The sequence below is a fragment of the Lutjanus erythropterus genome, chromosome 12, assembly GCF_056507025.1.
Source record: "Lutjanus erythropterus isolate fLutEry1 chromosome 12, fLutEry1.hap2, whole genome shotgun sequence".
Lineage (NCBI taxonomy): Eukaryota > Metazoa > Chordata > Actinopteri > Lutjaniformes > Lutjanidae > Lutjanus > Lutjanus erythropterus.
The window spans coordinates 24,096,028-24,120,000 of NC_139328.1; the positions used below are offsets into that span (position 1 = coordinate 24,096,028).

General features: G+C 38.4%; 2 protein-coding genes and 1 pseudogene across 3 annotated transcripts in view; all 3 read right to left on the bottom strand.

Moving 5' to 3' along the window:
• Positions 1 to 2,247: 2,247 nt before the first annotated feature.
• Positions 2,248 to 7,393, bottom strand: LOC146318040 (sodium- and chloride-dependent GABA transporter 2-like; annotated as a pseudogene). Its single transcript, XR_014771658.1, has 14 exons — positions 7,237 to 7,393; positions 7,008 to 7,142; positions 6,710 to 6,847; positions 6,498 to 6,576; positions 5,776 to 5,908; positions 5,493 to 5,627; positions 4,820 to 4,923; positions 4,607 to 4,731; positions 4,379 to 4,491; positions 4,147 to 4,284; positions 3,924 to 4,026; positions 3,562 to 3,662; positions 2,480 to 2,656; positions 2,248 to 2,390 (listed from the first exon to the last, which is right to left on the bottom strand). The product of XR_014771658.1 is annotated as a sodium- and chloride-dependent GABA transporter 2-like (transcript).
• Positions 7,394 to 11,983: 4,590 nt separating this feature from the next.
• Positions 11,984 to 23,973, bottom strand: part of LOC146318041 (sodium- and chloride-dependent GABA transporter 2-like) — an 18,146-nt gene continuing 6,156 nt past the window's right edge. The window contains exons 4-13 of the mRNA XM_084731602.1: positions 17,865 to 17,997; positions 17,611 to 17,745; positions 15,330 to 15,433; positions 14,985 to 15,109; positions 14,778 to 14,890; positions 14,552 to 14,689; positions 14,351 to 14,453; positions 14,121 to 14,221; positions 13,259 to 13,429; positions 11,984 to 12,524 (exon numbers count right to left, since the gene is read on the bottom strand). Coding sequence (XP_084587728.1) covers positions 12,417 to 12,524; positions 13,259 to 13,429; positions 14,121 to 14,221; positions 14,351 to 14,453; positions 14,552 to 14,689; positions 14,778 to 14,890; positions 14,985 to 15,109; positions 15,330 to 15,433; positions 17,611 to 17,745; positions 17,865 to 17,997 — 1,231 coding nt within the window. The 3' untranslated portion in view covers positions 11,984 to 12,416. The remainder of the gene's footprint in view (positions 12,525 to 13,258; positions 13,430 to 14,120; positions 14,222 to 14,350; positions 14,454 to 14,551; positions 14,690 to 14,777; positions 14,891 to 14,984; positions 15,110 to 15,329; positions 15,434 to 17,610; positions 17,746 to 17,864; positions 17,998 to 23,973) is intronic.
• Positions 19,290 to 20,414, bottom strand: LOC146318042 (sodium- and chloride-dependent betaine transporter-like). The gene is made up of 4 exons (XM_084731601.1): positions 20,176 to 20,414; positions 19,899 to 20,033; positions 19,554 to 19,691; positions 19,290 to 19,445 (listed from the first exon to the last, which is right to left on the bottom strand). The coding sequence occupies exons 1-4, from the start codon at positions 20,330 to 20,332 to the stop codon at positions 19,339 to 19,341; spliced, it is 537 nt and encodes a 178-aa protein (XP_084587727.1). The 5' UTR covers positions 20,333 to 20,414; the 3' UTR covers positions 19,290 to 19,338.

Consider the following 23,973-nt stretch of genomic DNA (forward strand, 5'->3'; position numbering starts at 1 on the left):
AATGCTTTCTTGTTAATTGGATGTAAACTGACTGTACCAAAGGCTGTGGCTAAATGTGTTTAAGACCTAAAATGTGGAAAATCCAACTTTTCTTTAAGTGATTAACTAAATCTTAAACCAGCCAGGTCAGTATAATAACCCAAGCCTTGTATCAGACCAGTATGTCAACTTCATATAAATAATTCAGTGGGTACGTTCAACCAGTATTTGACATGTAACTAGTAAAGTATTGAAGGGATAGTTAACCAAAAAAATGAAAATTCAGTCATTATCTACTCACCCTCATGCCCACTAAAGTTCAGGTTTATTTTGTGCGTCCTCTTAACACTTCTGGAGTGTCAGAGCTAAACAGCAATGGAAGTGAATGGTGACCAGTTTTCCACAATAAAAGACAACCGAAGAAAAACAAAATGCCTCCGTACTGCTCATCTGGTGTAATCCAAGTCTCCTAAACCATCAGATTCCAGTCAGCACCTGATGGAAATCCAAATTATAGTTGACAATAACCAAAATATAAAAGCTGGGTACACAGATGATGAGGACAAAGATCTCGTGCCTCACTGGTGCACGAAACAACTTCGGACACAAATCACTCACTGTGGAGATAAAACCCACTGCTGTTTACCCACAGCAGAGAGAGAGAGAGAGAGAGCGTGTGAAAATGGACACGTTTCAACGTTATATAAAAACTTTTTATGATCATGAATCATAATGCTACTGTGCACTTCTGTGGCGCGTTATCTTTTTACTCCAAGTCTGATTTGTGTTTTTTAAATACTGAATTACTTCATGCTGATTGATCACAACTGCGAGGCAGGAGAGTGTGCTGCATTATTATAAGTCATGATGAAGAGTCCTGACTCTGTCTCTCCTCTTCATCTCCTCAGTGTGTGTTGGTGTGCAGTTTGCTGTCTGCTGTTGTCTAAAACTTCCTCACTGATGTAAACTGTCAGAGTGATACTGATGTAAATGATCCTGCTGCCTTCACACAAAAACATGAATATCGTGCACCGTTTCATCATTATATAGACTGAGCTGAATAAAGGTGAGGATTTTCTCCTCAGAGGACAATATTTTATCAAAGAAATAAACTTTTATTTACAATAATAATACTAAAGAAATAGATACTTATAAATGGCGACTTTTCCCTAAAATAATGCAGGTTCTGTGGTGAAGCTTCAATTGATTTTTCTATTGAAGTTTTTTGTGTGTTTTGGCCTTAATGTTAAATTGAGCAGGTCAATATGCTCATCTGTGCCTGATGGACTTGAGTTTGTCATGTTATTATTTGAGCTTTTTTCATGCCAAATGCAGGGCCTTTGAGGATTTCTGGACAATTTTTGTCATTGTTTTTGGTTAATGTATTTCATTTAATAAAGTTACATATGAATTATACTTAAAACACTTGAAAAATAAAATGTGCGATTAATTTGTGATTAATTGTGATCAACTACAGTCATGTGATTAATCACAATTAGATGTTAATCAATTGACAGCACTAATTTTTATCTAAAATCATTTCAGTTTAAACATGTTAAAAAGTGATAGGATATTACCAATTGCTGGCACTTTGCCTAATGTGCTGTGCTTCCTGAAAGGACTGCTCCGCCCCAGACAAAAGGCCACATACCAAAAATTTTGTTTGTTGCCTGAAGGCAACACCATGACATATAGAGGGTTTATTTCATTTATATTCACTCAGTGATACAGTTTTGTTAATTTAATGTGTCACGTGTGCGATTAAGGTAACGGATACCAATTATCTGTAAAATTTGAACTATGGAGAACATGTAGTTTAATAGCAGATTCATAAATTGCCACTTTGGATCTCTGAGTTACTTATACACTCAGATTTACCAGCTGAAACAAAGTCGTTGCTCTTCTTTCAGTTGGATTTGAACTGTGACTGTGCCAACGGCTGTGGGGAAATGCGTCTAAGTTTTTAACAAAGCTTTCAACATCATAGTGCTGTGTAAGCAGTCCAAGCCTTTTGTCAGTACATGAAAGACCTATACAAATCTAACCAAAAGTGTCATTATTTATCAGATTTTCCATTTATTCAGCATATCAAAAAATTCTGAGAAAAAGGTTACAGGTTACATAAAAAATAAAATGAAAAGCAACAAATGAATCAATATGTTTATAAACATATATTTGCTTGATAGATGACTTGAAAATTGTTTCAGTTTTGTCAATGAAATCTCTTGGCTACATCGATTACAATAACCTTGTTTACACCATGACAGCTTAAATGTCTAGGAAATGTGATACTGCTGGTAATACTAAGTTGTCATTGCAGACATTGTCAGTTCCACAGTCATTTCCTCCCCTCCCGTTCTTCTCCTCTGCCAGGCCGGATCTTCAGCAGGACGACAAAGGATGGACAACCGCTGGAACAAACAGGATAAGTTAAGATACATCCATAATCATTAGGAGAATTACAGGAGACATTTTGGGCCACCTTTTAGACTCTTTGAACACTGATCTCTCTGAAAGTTCCTGGTGTCAAACACATCTGTCCAGCTGCCCACAGTGGCACCATGGAAACAGAGGAGAGCATCATGGTCCATCCCAGTGTGTGTGCCCAGTCAGGGTAAATGTACCGGTCATTAATCTTGAGGTGTTTGTAGTCAACCAGGTACAGGATAAACGAAATCTGTGAAGGTGTGGAGACAGTTTTTTGTGACACATAAACACAGTATGATGTTGATGCATTTGGTTGTGTCACATGCGTTTGTATTGGTGGTGCAGATTTAATTTGCAACATGAAGGTCGCAGTCAAAAATATAAGGCTTTTCTATTGGCTCTTTTTGATGCGCTGAGTCAAACCACTGATTCACTGTTGATTTGCGTTTCCATTACCAGTTATAATGTGCTGTTGGATGATTATGAGCTGCATGCAAACTGCACCCCTTACATGGTAAAGGTAAAGGGTACCTTCTGTTTCAGTATCAGTTTGCTGCAGTCCAAGGCTGTGATAACAGCCTGGTGCTTCAGCAAATGTTGTGTGTCTGTTGGTACAACCCACTCAAAGGTCAAGAGCACGTATACATGCAAATCTCTACATGAACATGTGTACATTAAATTTAAGGGGCATGGCTCCAGGTAGTCAGACAGCATTATCAGCTCCTCCATGTTTGCTTCTTTCTGACCACTGTCTGCCATTTCTGTGATGCCCATCTCCTTCTATTTAATCAGCCAGTGCCAGGCAGTTATCATCAGAGACTCAGCATGGTGAACCCTGAGTGTGTTCAGGTGGGCGGCAACCACTTGTCATGGAGATACAAATCCCTGCCACGCTGGGCAAACACACCAAGTCCAACCGCATCAAGCCAAGGCAGCACATGTGTATGGAAAAGGGACTATTACCAAGAGTCTGCAGGCCAATCAAGTCACAAGCTGCTGATGCTGGAAGGTGATTCACACAAAATAATCCAGCAAATCCAGCAGCACTCAATCCATCTGTACAGGTTTGATAAATCTCACTCAAATTTACTACATAAATCACCAAAGGTTTTGTATTTTACAATATCATTGGTAGCCACAAAGAAACTGGCTCACCAGTGACAGTAGAGGAATTATGTATTTCCAGCACAATTTGAAGAAAATAGACGGTCTCTGTCCTGTCATGTCCTCAATGATGTTAGAAAAGCGGTCAGCACCTGATGGAAGTCCAGATTACAGTCATACAATCATAGTCAAACAAGATCTCAATAATGTCAAAATAGTTGATAAGATATGTTTTTCTTCATGTAAATAAGTTCCATTAAAAGACCACAATTAGGTATGGAGCTGAAAGCCACAGACAAGGTGGAACACATTATTGATGTTGGTCTTTTCATTAGATTGCTGACAATATCAATATCTAAAGAATTTAGGATAATACAAGCTTTAAGCTTTAAATAGTTAGTGATCTGACTCACCAAAAATCCAGGCCACGGCCAGGCATTCACAAATAGCCATAAAATTCTGACAGACTCTGGTAGCACCATAGAAGTCAATGAGCTGGAATACATAAATTCCTCCCTAAAGAAGAAAGAGACAAGATTTGAATAAAACACAATCTGAGATGCTTTTAAATGAAATGTGTTTATCATTTTTAAATGTGATTTATGAAGAAGGTTTCATAAAGATGTTTTTGTTTACCTCAGTAACCAAAGTAAGATGAATGAAGAAGCTGGACACACAGATGATGAGGACAAAGATCTCGTGCCTCACTGGTGCACGAAACAACTTTGGAAACAAATCACTCACTGTGGTGATAAAACTCTCCACAATTACAAACTGGGGGCAAAAAACAACAACAAAAAAAACAATTTCACTTGTGTCTGAAACACATGTATTGTTTGTCAGTAGGTAATAGGACAAATGTTATTACGTGTGTGTCAACAGTCAGCAGAATGAGCATCAAGAAGAAGCAGACAGCCCAGAACTGGGACAAAGGCATCAGAGCTGTGGCCTGAGGGTAAGCAATGAAGGCCAAACCTGGACCTGTGAAGTGAACGAGGATAGACTTGATAGCATTAGACTATATAGCGATTTATGTTAGAACACTTTCTTTAACTTTGGATAATTTAGATATTTAACATTATTGAATTCACTGTACCTGCCTCAGCCACAGTGTCCACAGTAACACCCTGTTTCTGAGCCATGAATCCAAGTACGGAGAAGACAACAAATCCAGCTACAAAACTGGTCCCACTGTTCAGCAGACTGAGCCAGAAGCAGTCCCTGCAGGTCACAGAAAGAAAATAGACACTTGTCTTTCAATTAGTCTGTGTTCTAGTAGGATAGTAGTAGTAGGATGAGTTATACTTACCTGTAACAGTTGTTGTTGTATTTATTATAGCTGCCAAGGATGTTCAGCGTCCCTGCAGTCAGGCCGTAGGAGAAAAATATTTGAGATCCTGCTTCTATCCAGACCTGTAATTGAAGACAAAGTGTATTATATGTAGGGCTGCCCCCTGAAAATCAAAAATCTGAATCATTAGTCGGATGAGATTCTTCAAGTCGAGCTGTCATTTTTTGATTTGTTTGTTTGACAGTGAGTCTGCACAACAATTTCAGGATAAAGCTGATAGAAGCTTACAAACAAAGCTAACATGCCAGTGACAAATTATAGGAAGGGGTAATCATAAGATTACTTTTGTATTTGGTGACACACTTATTATAAAAAATCCCTGTGACAACATGTGCTGGTGGTTAACTGGTGAGAGAAGGTGAAATGAGTGGTTGGTAAACAGGTTTTTGCTCTTGTTTTTTAGCTGCGTCATTGTACACAGATCAATGCAATATGCAAACAGCATACTTAAAATCCAGTATGCTTGCCACTGGTACTCTCCAACAGTCATCTACATCATTCTGGGAGTCACTGACAATCAACATTTTCCATCGTTTATGTATAAGGATATTTGTACAATAACGCATCTAAATTAAAACCCTGGTGTGCTCGAAATTCTCATTCTAAAGTTTGGATTGAATAAAGAGGCCACCTCAAAGTTAGCCAGTTGGTTCACATCTGGATACAGGTAGTAGTAGATCCCTTCCCCAGCTCCGGGTAGAGTCAAGCCTCTGATGAGTAGGATCAGGAGCATTACGTAGGGGAATGTGGCTGTAAAGTATGCTACCTTAAAAAAAACAAACCATTAATCTTTTTTGTCATATCCAGACTTTATGAGATGATTAATGAATTGCACGCTATTTATTTGTTAAACAACATAAACTTCATTGTACAATGAGTCAAACATTTTACACATATTTGAACTGTCCTCTCACCTTTCCAGAGGATCTGACACCTTTCCAGATACTGAAGTAGCAGAACACCCAGCAGGCCAGAAGACACAAAGCCAGCTCCCATCTCACACTGCCCAGCTCCTCAATGCCTCCAGACATGGCCAGCACCCGCCGTCTGAGGACAGGGGTGATTGAACAGGGTACACATGATGTGACACAAAGAATTGAAGACACCGCGTCAACATGTAGAGAAAAAGAAAGCTTGTTAGCTTTAGTCATGGTTGCTAACCTGTGATTGGACAGGTACTGTTTGGGGCGGAGTTTAGCGAAATGACAATCGGGTTTGTGCACTGAGCCACATTTGAGCCAAATGCCAACTCATTATTTACAAATTTGTAAATGTCAATGGACATTTCCAACATAATTTCAGGTTATATTTTTTTAAAGGAAATATTTAATTTTTGCATTGTCAGTATAAAGAGTTAATTTGCCAAGTTGCATCAAAGCAGCTCTTTCAAACACTGTGAATTTTAACTAATAGTGAAAGCTCAACACCAGATAGTCCATGAAATTTTAATGTTCTTGTTCTTAGTACATCATCTTTTAGAATATTTTATTTCAAAGTGCTTGAAGAACCAGAACAAGTGAAAAACAGAAACCCCTCTTAATGTAGCATGACAACATAGAATGAAAATCAGCATACATCAAAAGTCATACAATAATTTACATTTAATTTCATATTAATTGAAAGAAGTCAGACTCACTCCCAGAACTCAGTTGCAGCAGAGGTGGCGTTGGTCTGATTTAAAGTCACGCTGGAAGTCTGAAGATCAAGACAGTTGGCTGAGTTTGAGAACAAAAAAGGTTTTACTGAAATTATGTAAATTGAAGGCTCCAAATTGTAGGAGAAATTTCAAAGTCTTTGTTTTTAAGGTGATAACCTTGTTAACATAGAAACACACAAAGTTTAACTTACCTGTATTCCAGGTGTTCTCACAACTGGCCCAGGGAAGCTGGGATCTGAATGAGAACGCCAGGTAGAAGAGAGCCCAAGCTTCAATTAGAATATAGATGAAGTAACAGAGTGAAGTCATCAGTTGTCCAAATCCAATTCCTACAGTTGGAAAACAAACCAGGGTTTTAAAAACAGCACCTGATGACATGCAAAACGACCTAAATGATCTGAATTTCTTGTCTTGGTATAACACCTGTGTGTATAAAGTACTGTTTTTTCCTGTTGACTTCATTTTTTTGTTAAACAAAAATCAACTCACCTTGTGCCAGTGGACACAGCTTCCTCCAAGATGTGATGAATCCTTCCTGGGTGTACTGACCAACTGAGGTCTCCAGTAGGAACAGAGGTATCCCACACACCACAGCTAACAGACCATACGGCACCAGAAAGGCACCTACAAATGTTCATAGATATATAGCATGTTTACCCATAGACATGAAATTGTGATTCATTATAATTACCTCTTTATTAAATTCAGAAGGATTCACCTCCACCATTCTTGTAGCAGAGGTAAGGAAACCTCCACACGTTGCCCAGGCCGACCACATTTCCAGCAATGACCAGAACATATTCAGTTTTACTGGCCCACTGTCCTCTGTCTGCAGCCCTCCTCTGAATTTCTGTTTTCCTTCTTTGTCTGTTCATCTCAAAATCAAGGACTTCATTCGTTGTATGTGGAATCTAGGGTTGAGATGAAGGAGCTGGTCACAAACAAGAAGCAATATATTGCACACTTGAATAAACACTCAGTGTGAATTTTGATTTTCTTCTTTTACTTTCATTCCAGCTTGCTTGCTGAAAATACACAGATGAAACAGTACATCACATTTTGACACATCTCCGTCCAACCCCACAAAGGGCCTTTGTTTACAACTGGAGTTAAATAAAAATTAGTTTCCAACAAATGCAACACAACAAAACAAGTACACAAAATGTCACTGCAGCTCCTTGCTTCAAAATTATATCTTTTCCAATGGGTACAAGCGATAAAAGCACACACTTACTTTAATACAAGCTGGGGTTCCTACACACTACAGCCAAAGTTAGCTGCTGCATCGATACAGAAAAACTTTACATACAACAGCTCCAGTTACACTTAAAATACACAGTGGGAATAAACGGTCAACTTTCTCCACTCTCTCTATAACTCCCTGCACACTCCCGTCCATATATTTCCCAGTTTGCTTACCTGAAAATACACAGATGAAACAGTACATCACATTTTGACACACCTCTGTCCAGTTCAGCATGAAGTGCCTTTGTTTTCAACTGGCAGAGGTGCTCACTTTAGTGGATACTCTGTCTTGGGGCGGAAAGGGGCAACAACACCTATTTTCATATGCACTGTTTCAAATGCAGGAACTTGGAGTACAGTCGCTATTTTGTTCAGACACACCAAAGAATATGTATTTTGGCAGGGAGGACATTTTAACTTGGGAACATTTTAGCATAGTATTTCACCCATTCTTGAGAATTGTAACAATCATGTCATACCAAAAAACACTTAACAAAGTTATTAATATTAATAATCTAATTCCAATTGTTGGTGAAAGTTTTTGAAATGTTTTGGTTTGGTTTTTTAAATTTCTAAACTTGTTCTGTGGCAGAAAATACCCTTGTTCCAGATAAGAATTCACAACTTTAAATAATTTACAACAACTAAATGGCTCTCAGCTTGTGGTGCTCAAAGCACAAAATAAATAAAAACAAATTTTTAAAACATAAAAAAATTCAAAACCAATGTCTCTTCTCAAAAACGATGACATGGTACTCAAGATAGCACCTTGTTTTTTTCTACTAAAAAGAAAGTAGTTTCTACATGAAACTTCACACAACAAGGTCTGGATGATATTGAGTGAGTGGGTCAAGATTTTTGTAAAAATAAGTTTTGAATTTTATAAACGTATTTTCCAGTGGCTTTGAGCAGCACAAGCCGAGTGCCGAGTGGTTCTGTATTGGAGTGGGGAGAAGGCAGACATATAGACACATCTCTACGGCTGATATTTCCAAAACTCTGTAACTCACACCAAAAAAATCTAGATGGATAAATAGTACTACAGGCCAGGAGGAAATATGTACTTTTGATTTTGGGCTGAACTGTCCCTTTAATGATGCTGAGATTGGAGATACAATGGGTTGGACGGCACCAAGTATTACCAGTAGAATCAAGCATTGTCTGCGTTGTGTTGCGATGAAGAAGCCAAGACCATTGACAGCTCTGGTGGTTACCTCTTTTTATTTTGAGGTAAATAACAAAAATCCTCAATCAACTGTGATCATACAACTTGAGCTCTGTCTCCCGTGGAATACAACAGCAAAAGGGACTGTTCAATACAGTATTAATGTGCAGAAAACATATCTGACAGCAAGGAGGTAAATAACAAAATCTTCCCTTCAACTGTGACCAAATAACTAAAGCCTCTGTGCAAATTAAATGACACTGAATATTACACAATAAATTAAAGCCAACATGCAAACTTATAAGCATAACTTAATGGTGCTAAAACACAGAAATTATTAGGACCACAATTCACTTACCTCTCTCATGGAGTGCAACAGCAAAAGGGAAGAGATAGAGGCAGGGGTCACCTGAAAGTGGATGTAGAGGTTCTGAAAGCTTTTTAAATGTTCCACATATTGACTGTGGAGGCCTGAACGGGTCACGTTATAACTATTTGCAACTTTTTTTAATATAGTAAATCCTGCCTCCATAAATCATCTGTGAATGCAAAACCAGTACCAGTGTAAAGGTGCCTAGTTGTTTGCATAGAGCCAGAGGGATCTATTAGAGAGTCATCAGTCCTGGGGGGCCCCCCTCAGGATGTCTGTCTGGATGTCTGGATGTCTGGATGTCTGTCTGTGGAGATGTTTTGATCGCGTTGCATCACACACAATGGAGTCACGAAACTTTGAGTGCCTGAGTTTGAAGATGGATGTGACCCAACTCATGAGTACTGAGTATTCATGTAAGAATTAAGTAATGACTCCTGAGTCTTCATGGGTTAGAATGTCACCAGGTTTTCAGGCGTTGTGACTGGTGTGATCGCAAGTCTCTAGTTTGAGTTTTATGCAAACATTCATCATATTTAGTTTCAATGAGACTGTATTCACTCAGCTCTGTAAGTTAAAGTGCCTTCCAACGACAAGAAATTTGAGGCGCCAGGCGGACGCGGTGGAGCTCACGTATACATCATCAGCAAGTGCGAGCTATTCACCATTGCTTGGCAACACCAAACGGTACTTGTCACTCTGGAAAGAAAAAGGACGAGGAGGAAAAAGCACACTCCTCTTCTGCATAAACAAACCACAGCTCTATGTAACAACATGATATATTTACTATTGCTGAGCTAAACGACAGTTTATATACAGTCAAGCCCGAAATTATTCATACCCCTGGCAAATTTTGACTTAAAGTTACTTTTATTCAACCAGAAAGGTTTTTTGTTTTTGTTTTTGTTTTGTTTTTTTGTTGTTTTTTTTAACGGAAATGACACAGGCTTCTCCCAGAAGATAATAAGATGATGTACAAGAGGCATCATTGTGGAAAAAAAATATTTCTCAGCTTTTATTTACATTTGAACAAAAAGTGGCATGTCCAAAATTATTCATACCTTTGCAAAATGTCACAGTCTATGGGAAAACCCAAACTTCTGTACCATTCCAAATAGTCCAAGCTGTTCTAAAGCATCCTAATTACCCTGATTCATTGGGAACAGCTGTTCATACTCGTCTTGACTCGTGTCTTGTCAGTGTTTCTTCGTGGCATTCTGTTTACTTGTGTTTTTGGTTGTCTGAGTCCACTGCTCCCAATACAGTCAGTAAACCTATAAAGCACCAGCTACCACTAGTGAGACACTGCAGCTGCAGAGGTCACACAGCACATGCAGGCAAGCCAGTTAGGAATGAGTGGCAGTAGTCTATATGCAAGATGAAGAGAACCTGGACCACAAGCTGTGCTGCTTTGTAGGTGAGGAACAGATGAATTCTCTGAATGTTTTTGAATTGTTCTGCATGAGTGGGTTGTTGCAGAGATGATGCAGCAAAGGAAAGCTAGTCGTTCAGTGCTACACCCAGACTTGGGGACACCACAGAGTTTTCGGTGGTAATGGAGAAGTCATGGACAGGAGACACCTCCCCTGGAAGGAAGAGCCAGTCAGTGTTGTCAAGGCTGAGCATCAGGTGTGTAGACATCCACTGAGAGCAATGACTGTAAATAAAGATGGTTGATGCCTCTCTACTTCCTCCCACCGTACAAAAATTAAGCCAAAATATTCCAAATATGACTGCTGCTATGTTTCTGGTGGTTAAGTAATTTAGAGCCAGAGTCTGTCCAGTAGCTGGAGCCATGGTATTGAGTTTCCCCACCCACACAGCTGGCTGACTCAATCACAAGCACAGTTCAGCCATCAATCATGGCATAAAAACCTGTTTTTATATCATACTTTTTATATAATCAGAAAACACCTTTGAAAAACATTTATTTGACCTCTACCTGGTGTTTTAGTTTGGACCATGTTCCTATCTATTAATGTTGGGAAGCAGAATTTGTACGGCAGTCAGCCGCCAGGGGGTGACTGAGATGCATTGGCATCACTTTTGGGGAGCTGTGATCCTGTCCACTTCTAATGTCTAATGTTGTTTACTGAGAACGTGGTTCTGTCTGCACCAACCACAGAACCAACATCATTTCTGCCAAGAGACCAACACAGTCTCAAGTCCAGTCAAATGGTTTATTCCTGGGTTTTCTACACTCTCAGTGGCTCTTACAAACCTGAACAAGAAGAAATAGCTCAATAAGATTCAGTGGACTGATGAGTGCGAGGAGTCCTTTGAAGCACTAAAGACAGTCTTCTGCAAGGAGCTCATACTGAAAAGCCCTACCTTACAATAGACTATCACTGTCCAGACAGATGCCGTCACCTGGGTTTCAGATGGAGGAAAAGACCAAATTAATTAAGTATCGTCTGCATAGCTGTGGTATGAAAACCTATGAGAATGACAATAACAGTCCCAAGCAACTTGATGTGTGGATTGTTGTGCATCATCATCTTCCATGTGTTTCTAAGTCTTCACAAAGAAAGACAGTGTGCGGCAAATTTGCATTATAAATACAGTATATTAAATCTATTGCCAGGTAGTAAATTGCTCCTCTAGTTGATGTGGACTTCAGGGACTCAAACATCAAAAGATTCACACCAACGAATATTCACAACAGCTCCTCTCATATGGAAGTTTATTTATTTATACACACATAGAACAATAATAGAGTGATACAGGAAAATAAAGCAAGGCCAATAATGGAATATGACAAGGATGTGACCTGTCTACTAATTAAGAGATCATAATTCTCACATTGATGTTGACTTATTTAGTCAAAACACTTAAAGACCTTTGATTAAAATCAAATGATGACAGAACAAATGAGAGATCACTGACTGAACCAACTTAAAATATGATGACAAAATAGATACATGCAAAAGAAAGTACATAGTAACACTTGACTTCATGATAACTGAGATAACTGTGACAGTTTAGGACGCTTCTGCTAAGAGAGTAGAGTTACTGTTTCTGACAAACATGACCAGTGCCCCAGGAATGCCCGAAACCAGTTCTGAAATGACCTTATGATAGATTTAAGTGTCTAGTAAATGTAACATTGAAGGACACGCTAAGTTGTTACTGCAGATGTCCTCAGTTCAACAGTCGTTCCTTCCTCTCCCATTTTTCTCCTCTGCCAGGCTGGATCATCAGCAGGACGACAAAGGATGGATAAACGCTGGAACGAACAAGATGGGTAAATTTAGACACTACTTCAATAATTATCACACTCATGATGTTTTGGCTCCACAGCTAAAACCGCAGGACAGCACTGTTCCTCAAATCCACAGCAAAGGATTTGGATGAGGTATCATACAGTCCACCATGTCAGAGTACTCACTATATAACTACATGGGCTTCAGTGCCACCAAAACAGTGTAAAAGCAATCTGTACTTCTTTTTACACCGTTTATAAGACTAAAACTAAACACTAAACTTAGGGAATTGCTTCTCATAGATCCATCAGCTGGAAATGCTCAGTGGTTAGTGATTTCGCAGAGCATCCATTGATGGGTGGCTGTATTAAATATGAACTTGTTAATTAGCTAAAAAAAATCATTAAAGCTACTACCAGGAGTTTTTAACTGATTATGAAGCAGTCTCAGTTTAACGCGGATCCCTCTACATAATATACATAAGCAAACAAGACCATTCACATGAAGGTTTGCTATTTCTGTATAGTTATTTATAATGCCTGTGTTATAGTGAGTAGTCAGTTAAAAAGAAGGAGGTGATTTTTATTCATAACATTTTATTTTTGGCGTCATATTGTGTGGTTATTACAGTGGAAACAATACTGCTTTTGTCCACAGCAGCCTTCAAAATCAACAAACTATGAACGTTCCTTGTAGTAACTTTAAGCTCTTTTTAAGGCACCCAAAGTTGCATCAAAGTAAGTTTTTAAACACTGACCTGTCTGAAGGATCCTGCTGTCAAACACATCTGTCCAGCTGCCCACAGTGGCACCATGAGAATAGAGGAGAGTGTCATGGTCCATCCGAGTGTGTACGCCCAGTCAGGGTAAATGTACCAGTCATTAATGGTGAGGTGTGTATAATCAACCAAGTACAGGATAAAGGAACTCTGTGAAGGTGCAGACAGTTTTAAAAGATGTATTAGTACAGAGATCCTTTCTAATAGCTGTAGTTAATCTACATTAATATGCAGCATCACATTACACAAGACAGTGTCAGTTGGTTGATCCACTACTGTGATTCATACTGAAATATCTGAACTTTTGTACAGACATTTATGTTCTCCATAGGATGAGTCCAACAGACTTTTCCTGTAGCGCCGCTAGCAGGTTGACATTTTTTGTTATGACTGACATGTCTTGACAGCTATCAAATGGATCGCCATGGAATTTGATTGAAATATTTATGTTCCCCTCAGGATGAACTGTAGTGTCTTTGGTGATCCTTCAACCTTTGCTGTAGTACAGAGATACTCAGCTTGACATAGCTTAACCTCTTCCATCATACCAGAGATAGGATGAAGAGTTTATTTAAGCTCTTTTAGTATGAAATACACACTTATGGGGTCTGAATTATCCTCATTCCTGTGTCACTTTTGCCTCAGCTAATGACAAAATAAGTGACCTTCTTATCACTCAGCTGTAACTCATGTTTAGTGATAATTAACTTTGCTAACATGTTCAACTATGATATGGTAGCAATTAGCTCCCAGGACCACTGAGCCCATGTACAGAGCTGCTAGTATGGCTGTAAACTTGTGTCTTGTTATTCCAGCAATAAAACTACAACTTCCAACTCACCAGTGACAACAGAGGAATGATGTATTTCCAGCACAATTTGAAGAAAACAGAAGGTCTCTGTCCTGTCATGTCCTCAATTATGTTATTAACATGATCAGCACCTGATATAAATGAATAGATTGCACATTAGACCAGTTTAAAAGTTATATAAAGTATTTTTTTCATTAGTATTGAATGCTTTTGAAAGCTGTGTCAAATCATATCATGGAAAAATATACTTTTTTGCTTACCAAAGCTCCAGGCCAGAGCCAGACACTCAGATAAAGCCATGAAATAATGACATGCTCTGGTAACGCCATAATAATCAATAAGTTGGAATATGTAAATCCCTCCCTACAGCAAGAGGAGACAAAAATTGAATGTGAGAGATTTTACATAGTTTTTACAACTATTATTGTTTGAAAGTACTTTGATGGAAGTATTTTGTTCACCTGAGTGACCAACATCAGATGTATGAGGAAGAAGAACAAGCAGATGACGAGGGCAAAAATCTCATGTCTTCCAGATTTGTGAAACAGCTTCGGAAACAAGTCACTTATTGAGGTGATAAAGCACTCGACCGTCACAAACTAGGGATGAAATAAAGTGAGCAAACTTTTGTTTGTGCCAGCAATGCATTGGCAATTAATCAATAGGTAACGCAATTAAACATCTTACATGTGTATCAACAGCCAGCAGAAAGAGCATCAGGAAGAAGCAGGCAGTCCAGAACTGTGGCAAAGGAATGAGAGCTGTGGCCTGAGGGTAAGCAATGAAGGCCAACCCTGGACCTGTGAACAGGAATTAAATGAGAGAGAAATTTATTTTTTATCTGAACTTAAAATGGGATTTCAGCTGCATGCCATATCAAATTTTAAAAAATACCTGACTCAGCCACATTGTCCATAGTAACACCCTGTTTATGAGCCATGAATCCAAGTACGGAGAAGACGATAAATCCAGCAACAAAACTGGTCCCACTGTTCAGCAGACAGAACCAGAAGCAGTCCCTGGAGGTCACACAAAGACCGATAAGAGGTGCTTGTCAAAGACAGAACATTTCTATTGCTAACTTAACCAATTTAATTTTGTGGAGTTTTAGTGCAATAGAAATTTCATTTATTCTGCTGTTTTGGTTGTTACGTGTAACTCAAACAAATGGTTAATACAGCTTACACACTTTTAAAGGAAAGTATTCTTACATAACTGTGTTTTGTACATTATACTTACTTATAACAGTTGTTTGTGTACTCATTATAGCTGCCCAAAACAGTCAGAATTCCTGGTGTTATGCTGAAGGAGAAGCATATTTGTGATCCTGCCTCTACCCAGACCTGTAATGTCACAAAAAGTGTAATATACAGTATCTCACAAAAGTGAGTACACCCCTCACATTTCTGCAAATATTTAATTATATCTTTTCATGGGACAACACTGAAGAAATGACACTTTGATACAATGTAGTCAGTGTACAGCTTGCATAACAGTGTAAATGTACTGTCCTCTCAAAATAACTCAACACACAGCCATTAATGTGTAAACTGCTGGCAACAAAAGTGAGTACACGTCTAGGTGAAAATGTCCAAACTGGGCCCAAAGTGTCAATTTTTTGTGTGGCCACCATTATTTTCCAGCCCTGCCTTCTTGGGCATTGAATTCACCAGAGCTTCACAGGTTTCCACTGGAATCCTCTTCCACTCCTCCATGATGACATCACGGAGCTGGTGGATGTTAGAGACCTTGCGCTCCTCCACCTTCCGTTTGAAGATGCCCCACAGGTGCTCAATAAGGTTTAGGTCTGGAGACATGCTTGGCCAGTCCATCACCTTTTCTCTCAGCTTCTTTAGCAAGGCAGTTGTCATCTTGGAGGTGTGCTTGGGGTCATTAACATGTTGGAATACTGCCCTGCGGACCAGTTTCTGAAGGGAGGGGATCATGCTCTGCTTCAGTATGTCACAGTACATGTTGCCATTCATGGTTCCCTCAATGAACTGTAGCTCCCCAGTGCCGGCAGCACTCATGCAGCCCTAGACCATGATACTCCCACCACCATGCTTGACTGTAGGCAAGACACATTTGTCTTTGTACTCCTCACCTGGTTGCTGCCATACATGCTTGACACCATCTGAACCAAATTAGTTTATCTTGGTCTCATCAGACCACAGGACATGGTTCCAGTAATCCGTGTCCTTAGTCTGCTTGTCTTTAGCAAACTGTTTGCGGGCTTTCATGTGCATCATCTTTAGAAGAGGCTTCCTTCTGGGACAACAGCCATGCAGACCAATATGATGCAGTGTGCGGCGTACGGTCTGAGCACTGACAGGCTGACCCCCCATCCCTTCAACCTCTGCAGCAATGCTGGCAGCACTCATACGTCTATTTTCCAAAGACAGCCTCTGGATATGATGCTGAGCACGTGCACTCAACTTCTTTGGTCGACCATGGCGAGGCCTGTTCTTAGTGTAACCTGTCCTGTTAAACTGCTGTATGGTCTTGGCCACCGTGCTGCAGCTCAGTTTCAGGGTGTTGGGAATCTTCTTATAGCCTAGGCCATCTTTATGTAGAGCGACAATTATTTTTTTCAGATTCTAAGAGAGTTCTTTGCCATGAGGTGTCATGTTGAACTTCCAGTGACCAGTATGGGAGAGTGTGAGAGCAATAACACCAAATTTAACACACCTGCTCCCCATTCACACCTGAGACCTTGTAACACTAACGAGTCACATGACACCGGGGAGGGAAAATGGCTAACTGGGCCCAATTTGGACATTTTCACCTAGGGTTGTACTCACTTTTGTTGCCAGCGGTTTAGACATTAATGGCTGTGTGTTGAGTTATTTTGAGGGGACAGTAAATTAACATTGTTATACAAGCTGTACACTGACTACTTTATATTGTATCAAAGTGTCATTTCTTCAGTGTTGTCCCATGAAAAGATATAATTAAGTATTTGCAGAAATGTGAGGGGTGTACTGACTTTTGTGAGATACTGTATACATGTTATATATAATTATCTTAAGCAGATCCAGAGATGTCTTTTTGTTTTACTCATCTTCACACTCAGTATATTTATTTTGTACAAATAAATATTACATATTAAATGGGCATGTCCTTCCTGAGCTATATTTTTGTGAATCAATGCTCATGGCTCAAAGTGCAGACAAATGCCCTAAGCTCAATGCACTGAGGGCTTGCTGGCACAATTTTGATCATTTTAGACAAGAGTCTGTCTGCAGTGGCGCAAACTACATGACTTACCAACTTAACTACACAGCACAGCCCATGAAATAACTTGTTGAGAATATATTGGGCTATATAAATGAAATTTGACTTGACTTAACTTGTTGCCCACAATAACTTGGTGTCTTTTTATGGGACTAAATGAACCATTTCCCAAACTGACCCTTCCAAAGTCCTGACATCTTTGCTCTGTGCTCTAAAAACAGCTGAACAAGATTGGTACCAGGCGCAACCTTGTCAACATTCTCCTTTGTTAACATCAACAAGATACCTCAAGGTCAGCCAGACGGTTCAGGTCTGGATACAGGTAATAGTAGATCCCTTCTCCAGCACCAGGCAGAGTCAAAGATCTGATGAGCAGGACCAGGAGCATCAGATAGGGGAAAGTTGCAGTGAAGTATGCAACCTTTTTAAAAAATGGGAAGTGAATATGCAGAATTAACAGAGTTTATTAATGAAGGTAAGCTACAAAATACTTGTTGCAATAATTAAGTCTAACATTTTAGATCAAATATTTCCACTGGCCTTTCCAGAAGATCTGACACCTTTCCAGACACTGAAGAAGCAGAAAACCCAGGAGGCCAGAAGACACAAAGCCAGCTCCCATCTCACACTGCCCAGCTCCTCGATACCTCCAGACATGTCCAGCACCCGTCGTCTGAGGACAGGGGAAATTTAAGAAGTGCATATGATTGACAAGAAATTATGATTAATGATTTCTACACATTTGGCATAGTTGTAACTAAGTTTACTAAATGAGAGTTTAGTTCCTGCTTGAAAATGTTCACTCCCATTAATGTATTGTTAATGACAGCCAGTGAGTTGCTGCTGTTCACAATAGTAATAGTAGTATTTGTTTGGAATGTTACCTGATTTGGATTATTCAAAAAAAGTTGAAGTAGTTATATGAATGGTTTCAGAGATGCTACTGATAATATTATTCTAACCAGCTCCTTAATGACAGGTCCATCTTGGAAGTCAGAGATGTCTCTTGCTAGCTGGCCTTACAGCTGCAAAGCAACTAATAGCGTGCAGATGGAAAGCACCAAAGTCTGTCAATTATACAAAGATGGCTTCTTGACTTAGATATAGAAAGTGTAGAATAATGGGCTGCCACAAAAACAGAAAATATATCACACTGGAAACAAGTTATCACTGTAATTAAATCCCTAATATATCAGTTCTCCATGATCCCTAAACAGGGTGGGTTAGGGTTAGGGAGGAATTCAAAGGGAGGGATTTGGGGGGTGGGCAGTGAGTGGGTCAGAAGTTTTTATTTATGGTGGTTTTGTTTTGTTGTTTGTTGTTTTTTCATTTCTTTTCTTTTTTGTGGTTGGTTGTTTCATAATGATTAATTTGTGATATATTAATTTACTTTATTGGTGATGAACTTGTAAACCTACCCTATATATTTTTGTTTAAATACCAATAAAAATGATCACAAAAGAAAAATAGTAATTTTTGGTTGAGGCAATTCTTTACTGCTCACTCACTCATTTTTGAGGAAGATTTCCTTTCCTATTTTATGATAAAATGTGCAGAAAAGTGTTTAACAGTGAGAGGATACAGGAAATGAGCAGGAATCATGCTGATCATGTCCTTTCAGTAATGCTGTTGTGGCAATATTAATGACAGGGCAGAACGCACAAAAAACTTTGTAAATTTTTCCTTTTTTGTTTGTTTTGTTTTTATGTTTGTTTGTTTGTTTGTTTGTTTTTTGTTAATGCATCGCACCCTGTATACTTTCATTTCTGTATATCAGTTTTATATCTATTTAGTCTTGACACCTTGAAGTTGTCCATGTTAATTATATAGGGGAGGTATCTTTATAAGCCTTTTTGGCTTCCAACCTCTCCTGCACAATGTTTTAATCTTTTGTTATTTTTTTGTCTGTATACATATATATATATATATAATGTGCAAATAAACTAAACTAAACTAAACTAATTATGCAGTCGCTCATGTGATTATTGGTCATTTAAATGAAACAAATATAGACTCACTCCCAGAACTCAGTAGCAGCAGAAGTGGTGTTTTTCAGCCTGGTCTGATTTGCTGTCAGATTTTTCAAGGGAGAATCCAAAATCTGAAGATCCATACAGTTAGCTGGTTTAGAGAATGAACGGGATAAGAGTAAATGTGAGAAATTACTGTTAAACAAATTAACACATGAAGATTCCCAGACAAATGTGCAACTCCATAGTGTAAGTTTACCTGTATTCCAGGTGTTCTCACAGGTGGCCCAAGGGAGCTGGTAACTGAATGAGAAAGCCAGGTAGAAGAGAGCCCAGACTTGAATTATAATGTAGCTGAAGTCATACAGTAGTCTTATAGCATTTCCATATCCAATTCCTGAAAATACAAACAAACAAAAAACACAGTTCACCTTTATGTAGGACTATAAATGTTCACATTTCTGGAGATGATTTATATTTGTCTGTTAACCACATTGTCAGAGTTAGTTGAGCTACATGTGCACAAAAAATGGTTTAAGTAAAGTAAAGTAAAGTGTCATGTAAAAAATGTTATTTATTTTCTGGTGAGTTCACATCGACTCACCTTGTGCCAGTGGACACAGCTTCCTCCAAGATGTGATGAATCCTTCTTGGGTGTACTGACCAATTGAGGTCTCCAGTAGGAACAGAGGTATCCCATACACCACAGCGAACAGACCATACGGCACCAGAAAGGCACCTATAGGTGTATAAATGTTATACAAACATGCTTCCCCATGGCAATGATAATTTATTCATATGTTTTCACTCACCACTCATCAATATAAGCACTATTTCAGTTCACAGCCAAAATAATGCACCTCACAGTTTGTTTGACTCACCTCCACCATTCTTGTAGCAGAGGTAAGGAAACCTCCACACATTGCCCAGGCCGACCACATTTCCGACAACGACCAGAACATATTCAGTTTTACTGGCCCACTGTCCTCTGTCTGCAGCCCTCCTCTGAATTTCTCTTTTCCTTCTTTGTCTGTTCATCTCAAAATCAAGGACTTCATTCGTTGTATGTGGAATCTAGGGTTGAGATGAAGACCATGCAGAGCTTTAGGGGCGATCTCTGTTTATTTCTGACAGCAAAGAGGTAAATAACAAATTCTTCCATTAATTGTGTAAAAAAAAAAATAATAATAATATTTCATCAAGTAAAATATGTGTCATAGCTTACATATAAAGTTTGGCTCCTTTTTCTCTCTTTACAACTGGAATTAAATAAAAATTAGTTTTCCAACAAATACAACACAACAACACAAGTACACAAAATGTCACTGCAGCTCCTTGCTTCAAAATTACAGCTTTTTCCAATGGGTACAAGTGATAAAAACACACACTTACTTTAATACAAGCTGGGGTTCCTACACATTACAGCCAAAGTTAGCATTGCTGCTGCACCTGTACAGAAAAATAGTGTAGCTGCTAAGTTTACATACAACAGCTCCAGTTACACTTAAAATACACAGTGGAGCAGACTGCGCATGCGCGGGCAATACAGGTCACGGTGTGGTGGCGTCCAAGTTTGACGAGCTTCTAAGGCAATTATATTGTCTAAAAGCTTGGACTTCTCCATGAATTTGTTATAAACTTTGATTTAAACTTTAAGTGGAAGTTAGATGAACACTGAAAATGGCCAGATGAAAGAAAAAATGCTGGGGATGAGGTGCAGATCCATGAGGGATAATCTCATTCTCTGCAGATGAAGACGCGGAGACAACGTTGAGACAGTTTTTTTTTTTAATTGAGGGGATACAAATGGATGCGGAGATTGTGGGAAAAATCCAGTTTGACCGTGCGCACAGAATCCAGCGCAGCCGAGAAAGCCAAGGAAAACCCCGACTGCTGGGAGCGAAGTCTGTGCGCCCCAAGGATAAAACTCTTGTTAAAAGTTTCGGCAAACGCCTGGCGGGTAAGACATGTGGACTGAATGATCAGTTTCTACCAGAAATTGTGGCAAGAAGGAGAAAACTGATTCCCAGACTGAGAGAACATCGTGAAAAGAAAGATGCGGTAAGGCTTGTTCTGGATAGTCTCTACATAAACGGCAGAATGGTTAAGGACAAAGAAATTACACCATGGCTGTTTGATTCCAGATAGACAATAATTAATAGACATTAATCTATGGGCTTTTGGACGATTTGACAGTATTTTTTTGCCCATGTAAGTGTGTTGATTTATGAATGGGTTGTAGGGGAGAGTGGGGCATGTTGTGACCAGTAAGGAAGAGTGGAAAAGTTGTTAGAGGTGGCTAGGCTTAGAATAGATGTCTTTAGGCAAATTTATATTAACCTATAAACAACACCGAGATCCAATATCAGTATTGATATTTACATATAAAGGTTAAATGACGCATAGTTGGTCGATGGAACATTTAATCCTGATCTACACTATTCTGACCGTGCAAGATTTGGTTTTATGCAAGACTTGGTTCTCTTTTTGTTTTTTTGGCCTAGTCCAATTGATTTTGACTTTTATTTTTTCTTCTTTCATTATATTGTTGCTAAAAGTTAAAACTCTTTCTCCCCGCTTTCCATGATAAGAAAAAGGGAAAAAAAAATGTTAATATAGGAATTTAAAAAAAATCAAAAATGGAAAAAGGGTGTTTATGCTTGCCACATATTTGATATTTGAACTGTCGTTTTTCTTGGTTTTATTACTTAAGGTATTGATTTCTTTTAGTCCTTTTCTTCTTCTTCCTTTGTTTCATTGTGTTTTTTGTTGTTGTTGTTGTTGTTGTGTTTTTGTTTTGTTTTTTGTTAGCATGTTAATGTTTATATGTGATTGTTTAATGTTAACCTTTCTTTTGATCTTTACAACTGGCCAAATACTAGGGTGTTCCCTTCATGTTCAAGTAATGCAGGATATTCTTCTATTTCCACTTTATAATACAGTAAGTCTAATTTACCCTATGGATAACAAGATATTTAAATGGCTTAAAGATAAAAACATGTTCAATATTATATGTTTACAAGAAACGTATTCTATGCCTAAGGATGAAAATAAATGGATGAAAGAATGGGGAGGACATATTTTCTTTAGTTACGGGTCCAGTAATAAAAAGGGGGGTTTCAGTCCTCATTGAAAGAAATGCTGAATATGTAGTCCATACAACCTTACGAGATTCAGATGGTAGATGGATTATTGTAGATCTTACAATCAAATCTATGCGATTCTGTCAGGTTAATCTGTATGCACCTAATATGGATGATGCAATATTTTTTTAATGCATTCAGAAGACTGTCCAGAATTTAAAAGGTTGTTGGCCCCATATTATTATTATTACTTCAGGGGATTTTAATACAGTGATGAATTCCATGACAGATAGGACTGGATGTCATTCAGATAATTATCATCCACAGGCTTTAAAAGCTATTCAAACCCTTATGTCCACCTTTGATTTAATTGACATCTGGCGACTTAAAAACCCTAAAAAAAAATCAGAGATACTTGGCATAGGAAAAAAACAGGCCAGTCAGATTAATTATTTCATTGTATCCTTCTCACTGTGTTCCAAGAAATCTATGACAGACATAACTGAACATATGTGCTCAGACCATGCACTTATAACACGTCACGTGATAACAGATGACGTTCTCAGAGGTCCGGGGTTCTGGAAGTTTAATCAGTCTTTATTAAATGATGATCTTTTTGTTGAAAAAACTAAAACATTCATTTCCGAGTTTTTTAAGTACAATACGGGTAGTGCCAATCCTCATATTGTATGGGACTCATTTAAATGTTCGTTTAGGAGACGCTCCATTAAATATTCATCCTGGAAACACAAGTTGAATAAAAGTTATGAAAATGAATTATTACAAGAAATAAATAGTTTAAGTGTCAAGATTGATCAAGTTAGTCAAGCTCCCTCAGATCTATATGAGATCTTGGATAATAAATAAAAGGAGTTGAGATTTTACCATTAAAAAAATGGTAAAATAACTTTAATAAATAACTTTACAGCTACATGGATGGAGAAGGGCGAGAAATGCACAGCTTATTTTTTAAAACTTACGCAAAGAAATCAAACAAGGAAAAATGTGACTCAGTTAATGACTGAGAATGGTTCGATATTATCATCATCAGTGGAAATTTTAGAAGAAGGAAAATCCTTTTTTCAAAATATCTGTACTTTAGAGGAACGGACCTGCCCACCACCGGGCTTTATTAGTCCTTTTTCCCGACCTCACATCATAAAAAATTGTCAGAGGCCCAGAAAAAAGACTGTGAAGGTATGATTTCTGAGAATGAGCTTTAAATCAGATAAATCACCAGGTCTAGATGGGATTCCGACTGAATTCGAAAAGACATTTTTTGATTCAATAAAAGATCCCATTCTAGCATGCTTCAATTATTCATTTCAGATCAGTAAAGTTAGCAGAACTCAACAGGAGGGTTTGATCTCAAATAGTCAATACAAGGATCCAATTAAATAAAAATAAAAAAATGGAGACCTCTAACTTTATTGTGTTGTGATAATAGGATACTAGCTAAATGTATTGCCTCTAGAATTAAAAAAGTCATTCATGATATTGTGGGCAAAGACCAGAATGGATTTATCAAGGGTAGATTCATTGGAGATGGTATCAGGCATCTCTTGGAAATTATTGAATTGTATGAAAAAGATTAAA

What these genes read in the sequence shown, in the direction of transcription:
- LOC146318042 (XM_084731601.1), bottom strand. Translation starts at nt 20,332, where the DNA reads ATGAACAGACAAAGAAGGAAAAGAGAAATTCAGAGGAGGGCTGCAGAC. An exon ending in CTGCTACAAGAATGGTGGAG is followed by an intron (nt 20,034 to 20,175) that starts GTGAGTCAAACA and finishes ATACACCTATAG; the next exon opens with GTGCCTTTCTGGTGCCGTAT. An exon ending in GCTGTGTCCACTGGCACAAG is followed by an intron (nt 19,692 to 19,898) that starts GTGAGTCGATGT and finishes TTGTATTTTCAG; the next exon opens with GAATTGGATATGGAAATGCT.